General features: G+C 40.6%; 1 protein-coding gene across 2 annotated transcripts; it reads right to left on the bottom strand.

The window, feature by feature from the left end:
* Nucleotides 1-2,131: 2,131 nt before the first annotated feature.
* MBD4 (methyl-CpG binding domain 4, DNA glycosylase) lies at nucleotides 2,132-11,864 on the bottom strand. Of its 2 annotated transcripts, none has more exons than XM_080821688.1 (8): nucleotides 11,562-11,864; nucleotides 9,687-9,917; nucleotides 8,223-9,052; nucleotides 5,748-5,822; nucleotides 5,536-5,670; nucleotides 4,807-4,956; nucleotides 4,215-4,318; nucleotides 2,132-3,278 (listed from the first exon to the last, which is right to left on the bottom strand). In XM_080821688.1, exons 1-8 carry the CDS (start codon nucleotides 11,657-11,659, stop codon nucleotides 3,201-3,203), a joined length of 1,701 nt encoding a protein of 566 aa, XP_080677814.1. In that variant the 5' UTR covers nucleotides 11,660-11,864; the 3' UTR covers nucleotides 2,132-3,200. The 2 variants fall into 2 exon arrangements, with proteins under 2 accessions (XP_080677814.1, XP_080677813.1); XM_080821687.1 differs by having other exon boundaries at nucleotides 9,687-9,913; nucleotides 11,558-11,751.
* Nucleotides 11,865-12,191: the final 327 nt, after the last annotated feature.

Genomic DNA, 12,191 nt, shown 5'->3' with positions numbered 1-12,191 from the left:
GGAAGAGAGTTGTGGGGGCGGGTCCTCCTGGCCCTCCCGGCCCTCCCGCTCCCAACGCCTAGTGCTGCTCCTTTCGTGGGTCCTAAGAGGCAATCGCAGCCGTGCAGAATTCCTGGGTTGGCGAAAGATAGGGCTTCTTAGTATGGTCCAGTGGCCCCTGAACCTCGAGTAATAAATCCATGTTTTTCCCGAAAGCAGTAGGATCTTGAGCCGGCCTCCACGTCTTTCCTTTTCATCCAAGGAACTGACCCTGCCTCCTTCATAGGTGTTGTAGAAACCCCAAGAGTCTTGGCCAAATGGAGGCAGTATATATGGCTTGGAAATACAGAACTGATAACAGGAATATTAATAATATACACTTGAAATGCCCATCAACTAAAAAATGGATAAACAAAATGTGCTCTGTACATACAATGGAATGCCATAAAAGTGAAGTACTGATGCATGCTGCAATACAGATGAACCTTCAAAACATTATGTTAAGCGAAAGAAGCCAGGCACAAAATGTCACATTTTACTTATAAGATATGCACAGCACAGGCAAATTTATAGACACAGAAAGCGGACTGGTAATTGCCAGAGGCTGGAGGTGAGGTGTGTGGCTTTGGGTTTGACTGCTAACAGGCACAGGGTTTCTTTTCAATGTGTTGGGAGTGTTTTAGAGTTAGTGATGATGGTTGCAGAACATTGCTGAGTGTACTAAAAATCATTTAATTGTATACTTTAAAAATGACTAAATGATGAATTTTATATTACATGAATTTTGTCTCAATAAAAAGTTAAAAAAACAAACACTTGAGTGCTCACTCTGCATAAGGCACCATCTTCAGTGAAATGCATTATCTTTGTGACCCTCTCAACCTGAAGTAGTCACTCAGACCATCCCTATGAGCCACATTAACATAGCACTTTCATAAGCCAGGCTCTGGTTAAGCGATTACACGCATTACCTCAATAATCATCATAACCGTGTGAGGTATTGTGAGTGGTGATAGCCTATCACTTTTGAAAGAGATAAGGAAACAGGTACAGAGGGCAGGCGACCTCACATGCAGCAAACGAGAAAAGCCAGATATGGCCATGGTTAGAGCTCTCTTGCTGTGTCTACACAGACCCATACTCCCCAGCGTATCTGACCACAGGCCCAGCCATCCAGCCACACTTGATGTCCTAGGCTTGGTGAGCTTGCTTTAGCCTCCAACCCCAGCTGGGGCCCAGCGTTTCAGAGGCCCCCCCCCTTTTTTTTTTTTAAAGATTTTATTTATTTATTTCACAGACAGAGATCACAAGTAGACAGAGAGGCAGGCAGAGAGAGGGGGAAGCAGGCTCCCTGCCGAGCAGAGAGCCCTATGCGGGACTTGATCCCAGGACGACAGGATCATGACCTGAGCCGAAGGCAGAGGCTTTAACCCACTGAGCCACCCAGGCGCCCCTTCAGAGGCCCTTCTATACTCTTAGCTGCAGGGTTGGGCATCTTGTCCCTACAGCTTACTCCTTTTGTTCTCTTCCGTTATTTTGTGTGCTTTTCTCTCTCCCTGTGATCACATGTCTCTACAGAACTTTTTTTTTTTTTTTAAACGATCTTATTTTAAGTAAACTCTACACCCAACATGGGACTTCAGCTCACAACCCTAAGATCATGAGTTACATGCTCTATTGACTGAGCCAACCAGGCACCCCTTTACAGAACCTCTTTTCTTTTTTAAGATTTTATTTATTTATTTGAGAGAGAGAGAGAGAACATGAGAGGAGGGAGGGTCAAAGGGAGAAGGAGACTCCCTGCTGAGCAGGGAGCCCAATGCGTGACTCAATCCTAGGACACCAGGATCACGACGTGAGCCAAAGGCAGTCGCTTAACCAACTGAGCCACCCAGACGCCCTACAGAATGTTTTCATCTTTGTGTCTCTCTCCAGCACAGGTCTTGCATTTAGTAAATGCTACTTTGAGGATTGTTAAATAAAGATGTGATGGGATGTTATAAAGTGGATGTCTGCCTTGTTGGGGGATATGGCCAGTTTTCCCGTTCTCTGGTCAAAATCCACCTCTATCTCTGAAAATTGAAACTAGCTCACTAAAGTGGAAACAACCAACTTGTCTTACAGCACACTCTACCTGACAACAAAGGTAGCTTCCCAACAATTTATTTTTTATTATTCAATCAATTTAATTTTGAAATCATACCTTAAAATGAAAATTGGTAAATGAGAGTTAACAACCTGGGATTTTTTGTTATTGTTGTTTGACAAATTCCTTCTAAGGTAAATGTTTCAGTATATGAACTACAACACTATAATACTTGTATTAAAAATGGCACAAGGGGCACCTAGGTGGCTCAGTTATTAAGTGTCTGCCTTTGGCTCAGGTCAAGGTCCTAGGGCCTTGGGGTCAAGCCCTGGTGTTGGGCTCCCTGCTCGGCGGGGAGCCTGCTTCTCCCTCACCAATAAATGAATAAAATCTTAAAAAAAAAAAAAAAGGTTACAAAACTTAAAAGGTCCTGTCCCCCATCTGGGAGATGAGAGATGGGTAAATGTCCAACCTTTCACAAGGGGGTCAAGGTAAAATGCATGAGCCAGAAGCTGACACTCTGAAACAAAGCTGCAGGCAGATATTCGCAGGCTATCAAATGGATGCTAGGGCCAAATCTCTAATTCTTAAAAGCTAGCACAGAGTCAGCAAGTATATATGATGACAAAAGAACCTTACTGTTACTTTCTTTTTTTTTTAGTAAAAATACAAATTAACTGCCTAACAAACCCTGTAATGTACTTTCCTACATATTTGGCTGCAAACTCTGACTATGTCTTATATAACAACTATGTAATTCCATTTTTATAGAAAGAGAACAGATAATCCAAACTTTCCTTAAGCAACATTGACAGAAATCTGCTTTGTATTACTGAGAGCTTACAAAAGTTTTTTTTCAGCTTCGAATCACATTTTATTATTGGAAAAGTCACTTACGTTTTTAGGATTCTTGTCAAATAACAATTTACTTTCAAAAATCTCAAAACATGTTCTAGTATGTTCAGTAGCAAAGTTCTACCAGTGTTACACACATTAAGAAAACTTACATTGCATTTCTAGTTGGACTAATTAAAATCTATATACCTGTAAAGGCAGTTGGTTGTGCTTAATGGAGCTCTTAAGAATCAAGTGCAAAGTAATGTATTAAAAAATGAGTTTGAAAACTTCAAAGATTTTAAGATAGACTTAATTTTTCATGATTTTCCCAAAGCCAGTCATGATATTTATTTAACTTATGGTCTTCAGGGTGTACCTGGAAGAAATACAACACATTATGAGACAGAGGTCTTATATAACTTTGTCAGAAATAAATTTTTAAAATGGGCTTTTTAAAAGGATGATAGGAGAACTATACATTATGACAGCATACCTGAAAATTATAACCTTTAACCTAACTGGATTCATGAATGCTTAAAACTATACCTTACATTAAGGTAATCCTTCACAAAGTACTTTCCAATTTAGTACTGATCTTCACCATGACCTACCATGTGGGGTAGTGATAATATGAGTCAAGTATTAATATACCATTTTCCAGAAGGAGGTTATAGACCTTGAGAGTTACATGGATTGCTCAGGTCACAGTAAATGGTAGAGCAGGGATGGGCTTGGGCAGACCTACTGGCTTAATGCTTTAAGGTGAGTCACAGACCAAGATGGCAATGTACCGGGCCACCTGGCAGTACCACCAGCTGCCAGGACACCCCCTGGATATCTGTGGGCAGGGCATACTCAACTGACTGGGTAGCTGAGGTAGGGCCCAGTTACCACAAAAGTAGTCTGAGACCAGTAGGAGAAACCCAACAAGCATTCCTTCCAAGCCCAAACCTGTCTGCTTTCCTTCAGTGGTATATTTCTGAAGGCTAGTATGACTGTGACAGGAGGAGAACCACATCAGGCTTAGAGACCACACGTGAATGAGAATGACAGCACAGGGCCAGAAGTGACAAACTGCTGGAGGTCAGTCAGAGGCCACACCAAGGAATCTTTATGGAGTTGGGAGTATCTATGGATCCTCTCCCTGCTGCCTATAGCCCCATGCCACAACTTGCCCCTCAAGCCTAGAACAAAATTGGTTGTGAGAGTGATAGCACATGTGCCCAAGAAACAGTTTTAGCTCTAAGGATGGACTTATTTTGCCCCAGAGACAAAATGTGCTGGAGATGTTAAGGCTGGGAGTGGGTCTCACCTGCTTCCACTCATTGACGCAAAAAATTCGGTAAGAGTCGTTGCCATATTTGCCAATCCCATGAAGCTCAATTGGATACCTCCACTGCTTTGTCAGATATTCATCTGAAAATACAACACCCCACAGATCAGGTCAGCCTCAGAAAGACACTTTCCCTAAATACGTAGTGACGCAGAGCCAGATGGTGAGAACAGCAGAAAGGAACAGCAAAAAGTCTCTCCTAACAACCCCAGTTCTGATGACTCTTTCTCCTGAATTCCCCCAGGACCCTGTCTGAACCTCTCACATGCCACTTACTAACTGTTACTATTTTGTGCTGTGCTAAGAGGCAAAGTCCTTAAGGTCAAGAGGGTATTCTGCTTCACTGACTTCTTCCTCTAATCCTGCCCAGATGGCTTGCCCCAGTATTGGGCAAAGACTTATTGCTTGGGTGAGAGACTGCAGTTTGGGGCAAGTGGACTGTTTTTAAATGCCTTCAGGGCTTCAGCTGAATGACCTCAATTAATGTAGCATCCAAGGACATTAAAGTTTAAGGTGTGGCTCTCTTAAGTAGGTAGTTTATGTTCCTTCTTTTGGGTATACAAGACAGTACCTGAGAACTTGATAATGGTTTTTGCTCGAAGATCATAGAGACCAAGAGGTTTAAGAAGTTCTGACACATCTCTCCAGTCTGCGGTTCTTGCTACCTCAGCCGAAGGGTACTTCTCTAGAAACTCCCAGAGTACAGGGATTGCCATTTTGCCTGGAAGTAAAAGTAACTGTGATTACAAGCCTCCAGATGGGTTGTTTTTAAGTTCAGGTACTTCCTCATCGAGAAATCTCATATAGAATGTTTTTGTTTTGTTTTTTTAAACTCCTGATGAGAAGCTATTACCTGAATTGGCAACCACCTTCAGAACCAAAAGTCAACACTATCAGCTATTGGGCTAACAGTCTCAATCATACTGATACCTAGACTTGCCTGATTATTAGTTTTCAAATAATCCAGTCATCAGATAACTAGTATAAAAACATACAGAATACTAAGCGCCAATGACATTAAGAAAGCATTCAATGAAAAAGAAATGCTTTTACACATGACAGAGGGTGGAGGAATGTTAGGTAATTGATTTTCACTGCTGACCAAAACTAGTTTGGAAGTAGAAAATAAATGACAATTTGTTCTGTAGTGCGAAAAAAGCTTTGGATGTCATCTAGGGCTGGAAGGGAAAGTCCTTGCCTGAGGTCACACAGACTCAAAGTTAAATTTGAACTCAGACCTCCTAATGAATCCAGAGCCCTTTCTCCTCATCACACTCTCTCCAAGATATAATCCACAAACCTGAGGTCCGGTTGAGAAATATGGTAGCAATGAGGAGCTTCCATGGATCGTGGAAAAGTGTCTCTTGGACGAGATTAAAAGGTGACCGGGGAGGGGTCCACTTCTTAAAGGCTTTGCGTCGAGGGGGACTAAGAGCTAAACAAACACACAGCATCAGAGCTGAACACCTGAAACAGATTTAAAATCTAATTTTCTGATTGGGAAAGGGATACCTTCTCTGTTATATTTGCTGGAAAAATACAGGCTTGTCTTCCTTTTTTCTATTTGTGTCCGTGGAATGGTATCTTCTGAAAAGGAAGAGTGAACATTGTTTATAGAAGCTATGGCTTAGCCTAGAGAAATATTCAGGGGTGCAAATAACAACACACTACTATCATAAAGCATTTAGTACATACCAGGCACTATTCTAAGCACTTTACAAAAATTAACCAACTTAATCCCACAAATGACCTACAAGCTAGGTACTACTTACTTTCACCTCACAGATAGAAAATTGAGTAAAAATAAATTAAGTAACGCGGCCAGGGTCCCACAGCTAATGTCAGAGCTGAAATTCAAATCCAGGCAGTCCAGCTCCTGAGTAACTTTAACCACTGTGTTATACTAGTACACTAAGATTTATGTTCAGAATTCATAGTACTGAAAAATTAGAAATAATATGGGATATTTTAAATTACGACACATTTGTACAATGTGGTCATTAAACATTTTGAGACTACATCGTGAATATTTTCTCCCATGTCCTTAAGTTTTTAAGTGAAAATGCAATATTCTATATATGATCCCAATTTAATAAAGAAAAAAAATACAGAGATTAGAGTGAAATAAACCAAAATGGTATAATGGTTGTTGCTAGTTTTTCTCTTCTCCCTTGATTTTTTATATTTTCCAAAATTTCTGCAGTGAACACTTTTACACTTAAAAAACAGAAAAGGATAAAGATAAAACAAACCTACTGAAAAACCCAAGATTGGGACCTTGGAATACTGGATCACTATCTACTGGGAAGCTCAGTTAACGTAACAAAGACTACCTGACCAGCATTACTGGGCTTCCCAATTTTCTAAAATCATCATATTTAATACTCTCCATAGCCTTACCCCTTCAATTTGAATGTCAGTTAATAATACCTTGCAGCTGTATAGTGTGAAGCCATCTTTTTCACTTCTCATTTTACTCTGCAGTATTCTTGATGTAAAAAACTGGACTGGTGAGTATTATTACCTCCATTTTACAGATAAACAAATAAAGGCTTAGAAATTAAACAACAATCCTAAAATGAGAGTGGGACTGACTGCAGATTGGGAGAGGTATCCAGCTCTCCAGATAATTACTACTGTTTTTTGCTATTCTACACTTCACACTTGATCTTAGTCAAAAGGCTCAGAAGCAGATAGGCAAAGCCTAGTAGAAAGTAAAAAAAAGAGGACAAAGGAAACTACTCTTACTAGTTTCATGATTTCTTCTGTGGGTTCCTATAAATAATTATTAACTAGCATCCTTTATTAGTAGGAGACTGAAGCTCAGTTTACTTTGCAATTTCCAACTAAGCCAATGGGAAAGTCTTTACAATTCCACCAGACACTTCTTAAACTCAGGGTACTTCATCTTGTGCTAAGAACTAGACTTCTTTATGTATAGGATGAATAGGATACTTCCATTTTGGTCACAAAAGGATTTTAAAATATTTTATTTGTCCATTATACTAGCAACAAAGCCACATAAACCTCAAAGCTCTAAAAAGCTTAAAGTCTTTAAAGGGCAGACTTGAATTCTTGAGCAGTTACTAGGTATATATGGTCATTTCCTATTAAAGGTAAAGGAATTCCAGGCACAGCAAAGACATAAAATCATGAGTGGGACTGAGAACAGGAATCAGTCTAAGCCCCTGCTCCACCAATTTGTCCAGGCTGTCTCCCAGCAGGACTTTAAGTAAAATTATTATTCTCCTTTAAAGGAGTTATTCATTATACCATAATGGCATAATGAATAACTAATACAGGGCTGCTCAAAAGGTCTTCTTTTTATTTTTTATTCACTGAGGTATTATAAAGGCAATACTGCTAAGCTCTGAACTCTGTATTAAGAGCATATTACAAATAATAAATGAACTATGTGATTACAGTTTTGAATTATTTAGAGCTCTAAAGCATTTTAGAGAAGCATTACATTATAATAGAAGATAAAAATGACTATGATCTGTACAAACTGAAATTGGAAGTCACACATCAGGAATAAATAACAGGAGGTGTGCAAAAGAGTAGACATGGACTATTTTTGACCAGCTTATGCATTAAAAGGAGTCTTCCCCAAACCTTTTCACAAATGAAGCCTTTCATTTTCCCTAAAGTTGTAATATTACTGGCTGGAAAGAAGATGGGAAGGGAAAGCACTGTTGAGGAAAGTCCCAGCTATTGCACCAAGAAGAGATGGTAGCAGCTATAAATGACACAATTCTCTTTAGCTGGGGTTATCAAGGCAGAAGTCAGCCAATTCCCTCCGTGCCATAGCCAAGCGTTTGAAGATCAGTTAAATAAGGTACTAGGATCAACAGGTACAATGTACCTGATATTTGATCCTATTTCTTTGTTCTATTTCCATATCCTAACTGGGTACAGACATGAAATATAGTGTCTGGAAGTATAAACTCATCACGTGTTTATTAGCAGCTTTAGTGCTCTGAATACCTTGACACATTTCCTCAGAGTCTTTCTCGGTTTGTGAGCAGTTGTTGTCCATTTCAGAGCCACATTTTAAAATGTCAGTATGCAAATGTTCCTTCCTTTCCCCAACTTGTACTTTTGATTTTATTTCCTCAGATTCTAAAAAGGTTTCCTCACACGTCTTGCTGTGTTCTGCTTCTTCAGTTGAACATAATTTGTTTATGATGCCAGAAGTTATTTGTTCAGAACAAAAATTTGATACCAAACTCAACGATTGTTCTTTTACGAGTTTCTTTTCTTCACTGGTTGCACTGAGGGTCTTGTTGCTTGTTCCAGCATCAGCAATGGAGAGTGTTTTATCAAGCTGATTTTCTTGCACAACAGGTTCACTTTCATCATCTGCTTTTTTATACTCAGATTTTCTTTTCTTATTACTTTGAGCAGAATCTGGAAGACCCTTCTGGCACCCTGTTTTAGTTCTCTTAATTTGAATTCCTTTCAAAATAGGCACCTTTTCTTTGGACTTTCTAACCTTTCTGGAGTCCATGTCATTAACACTCTTATCTTTAAAGTTAGATAGTCCTTTGCTACTTTCCAATTCCAAACTACTGCTTAGTAGAGGAAAGACATCTTTTTTCCACCAGCTTCGTGTCCTGAGGTTTCGGTTTGAACTATTACTTTCACTTTGCATTTGGGATGTCAGAGGTGCTATGTTGCGGTTCTTATATCCCGACTTGATGCCTTTTTTAGAAAGTACGGTAAAATCGAAATCTTCTGGCGTAAGAGAAGTTTCTTCATTTTTGTGAAGATACTTAACAAGTGAACTTTTGGATCTGAACTTCAGTCCTTGTGGGCTAGAAAATGATATTAAAGAAAACTTATTGCTAGTCAATAAAAGTGACTTTTAAAAAGACCTGGACCACATTTCAGATTTTTAATTAATCATTTCCAATGTTACCATGGGTATCTGTCATTTAAAATTTTTTTAAAAAGTAATGGGGTGCCTGGGTGGCTCAGTGGGTTAAGGCTAAGCCTCCGCCTTCGGCTCAGGTCATGATCCCAGGGTCCTGGGGTCGAGCCCCGCGTCGGGCGCTCTGCTCAGTAGGGAGCCTGCTTCCTTTCCTCTCTCTCTGCCTGCCTCTCTGCCTGCTTGTGATCTCTGTCAAGTAAATAAATGAAATCTTTAAAAAAAAATGCATTTTAAAAAAGTAATAAAGTAGTACTTTTAAATAGTTTCCTCTATGATAGTATAAAAAATTTTTACAATTACTTACAAATTTACAAATTTAAGGGCAACAATTTGCAGCAGAAGATATATGTACTTGTCCCCAGATCACTTGATATAACTAACTAGTGACACTCAAGGAATAAAATCTACAACGGTTTCTAGTAAAAACAGAAAAAAACCAAGATTTCTGTGATGTTTTCCTGATACCTGTCTAGATAAAATGATTTGGCTGTACTATGTGTACCACCTTGCATGCTCACCTGATAAAATATACATCATATCTTCCTGCTGTTTTCCCTGATAACCTCTGCTTCACAACTCTTTCCCATCCGCATGGGACAGACTTATGGCATTCTGTCATTGTAGTATCACTAGTCTGAGCAGAAGCAATGGATTCTTGCAGCACGGGATTACACTCACTGCTGCTTTTTATCATCACTTGTTTCTCATTTTCTCCCATGCTTTCCAATCCCAGAGCACCATCTTCCTGGCTGAAAAATACAAAGTATAAGTGATCAGCTCATTTAAAATTTATTTTCCTCTGCTTATTCAATTTCAATCCATGACAGAGCAGGAACCCTATGGACTAAAATTTAGACTACAAGAGAGATTATAATCAGTATGGACCAGTCTTATGCTACGTGAATATCTTCCTGTCCTCCAACATGCGTTACAAAGGGTTGGAGGTGTCTGCACAATGTAAAGTTCAAGCTATTTACTAGAAACTTTATGTTGTTGTTAATTATTGAATGGGGCTATTGAAAGTGTCTGGTTGACACTTGGCATAAATTTAAAAATATGAACCAGTATGTGAGCTCTTAAACTGGGATCAACAGAACTGCTTAAAAGAGTCAGTGAGACACCCTCCTTCTCCCCAAATAAGTGAGGTAAAAATTTTATATATATCTGCAGTTTTCTGGGGGAGAGTGTCTATTGCTTTCTTCAGAGGTTGTAACCCTCCAAAAGGTAAATAATTTTGGATAAGAATTTTCAAATCTCTTTCATCCTCATGAGAATCTTGTGAGGTAGGTAGGACAAAGATAACTCTAATTTTATTGAGAAAATTAAGTGACAGGGAAGATTTAAGTTACTTGCAAAACTGATACAGAACCTAGGTCCACTAAATCTTGGTCTATTACCTCTCCCCCTGCATTATTATTGAAAAACTTCAATAAAGTGTATCCTAATCACTAAATCACACATTTTAAAAGTCGGATGGGTCTATAGAGCTATCTAACCCAACTTCTTTAGGGAAATTAAGCAAGAGCTAGTATCTAGAATTAGAATCAAGCTCTTCTGCAGTAATTTGGGGTTAATAATTTTGCGGAGCTAAGTGGATCTTAAGAAATTATATGGTTCACATTTAGGAACAAGGAAACTGAAGCCTGGTGAAAACAGCACAAAAGTCAACAGACTAGGTTCAAATCACAGCTCTGTCATTTATCTATCTATATATATATATATAATATACATATACATATACATATACATATACATGTATTTATTTATTTCAGTATACATATGTATTTGTACATATGTATATTTTATATGTATATACTATATATATAGTAAATATATATATATCTATATCCATCTCCAAGAGCAAGTTACCTAACCTCTCAAAGCCTCCTTTCTTCATCTGTAAAAAGGAGGTAATACTTCTTCTAAGGTAATTCTGGGGATTAAATTTTGGGGGGAAAAAGTAGATAAATCATCTTAGCCCCTTATCCCACATACACAAGTACTGTACTGAATGCAAGCCCGTGGCTCTGCCTCTTTAACTTCTTATAGGACCGATTTTGGGGGCACCACTGGCTGTTTAACATGACATCTCCTCCAAGGTCTTCCTAGGATACTCCAGCCCAAGCTGACCTCTCCTTGCACCCCCTGCACAAAACCTCTCTGCTCCTTCCAGCTCCTTCGTCATTCCGGCTAACGAAGCAAGATGCACCCCAGGGCTGAACCCACTGGAAGAGTTCCTGAGCTAAATACAGCCACTGCTCCGAGTACCTAACCCTGTGGGTCTCGAGAGCTGTCGATCCTAGGTTAGAAAGGCCAATCCATCTTCTACGCACCCCAGCCCCGCTCCCATTACAGACGGTGAAAATGAGTCCCGAAAGGGGACTATAACTTGCCGGAGGTCACAGTGCCGGTCTGCGGGTGAGCGCTCACTGGACGTGACCGAGGGGGCAGCTCCGCAGTCTCCCAGGCTCGGACTCTCCATCCCAGCCATGCACTTAAGGTGGGCTTCAACAGCAGCAACCGGCCAAGAGTGTGCGACGCTCTACGAGCGGAGCAGAATCAGATATGAAAACTTCTTCAGCTCAGAGCTCTTGGCTGAATCTGAGAGCCGAAGGCAGCAGAAGCCTGTCAGACTCCACAGCAGCTTTCTGGCCGCCCACTCGGCCACAGCCGCCATTTCCACGGCTCAGCCAATCAAATCCTTCATCGAGGAAGACGTACCGCCCTCCGCCCATTCCGACCAGTCGCACGCGCCCTAGTTGCGCAGACTCCTAGGCTCCGTCCCCCATCTTCTGCTCCCCTCCCAGCCCTGCCTTTTAGGCCTGCGCACTCGGAATTCTGCCGCGCGCACGAGGCTCACTGCGCATGTGTGTTGCCAGGGGTAGCGCAGGTAACCAAAGTGGCTGGCGGAGCGGGGCCGGTTGCTGAGGCGGGAGGAGGGGCCTGAGGCGTGAGGGAAGCCGCGATGAGGGCCGTGTTGACGTGGAGAGATAAAGCCGAACAGTGGTGAGGAGTGGGGCAGT

This window comes from Martes martes, assembly GCF_963455335.1.
Source record: "Martes martes genome assembly, chromosome: 1".
In the NCBI taxonomy this organism is placed as follows: domain Eukaryota; kingdom Metazoa; phylum Chordata; class Mammalia; order Carnivora; family Mustelidae; genus Martes; species Martes martes.
Note: the sequence above shows the minus strand (reverse complement) of the source record. Positions and strands in the feature narration are given on the sequence as shown.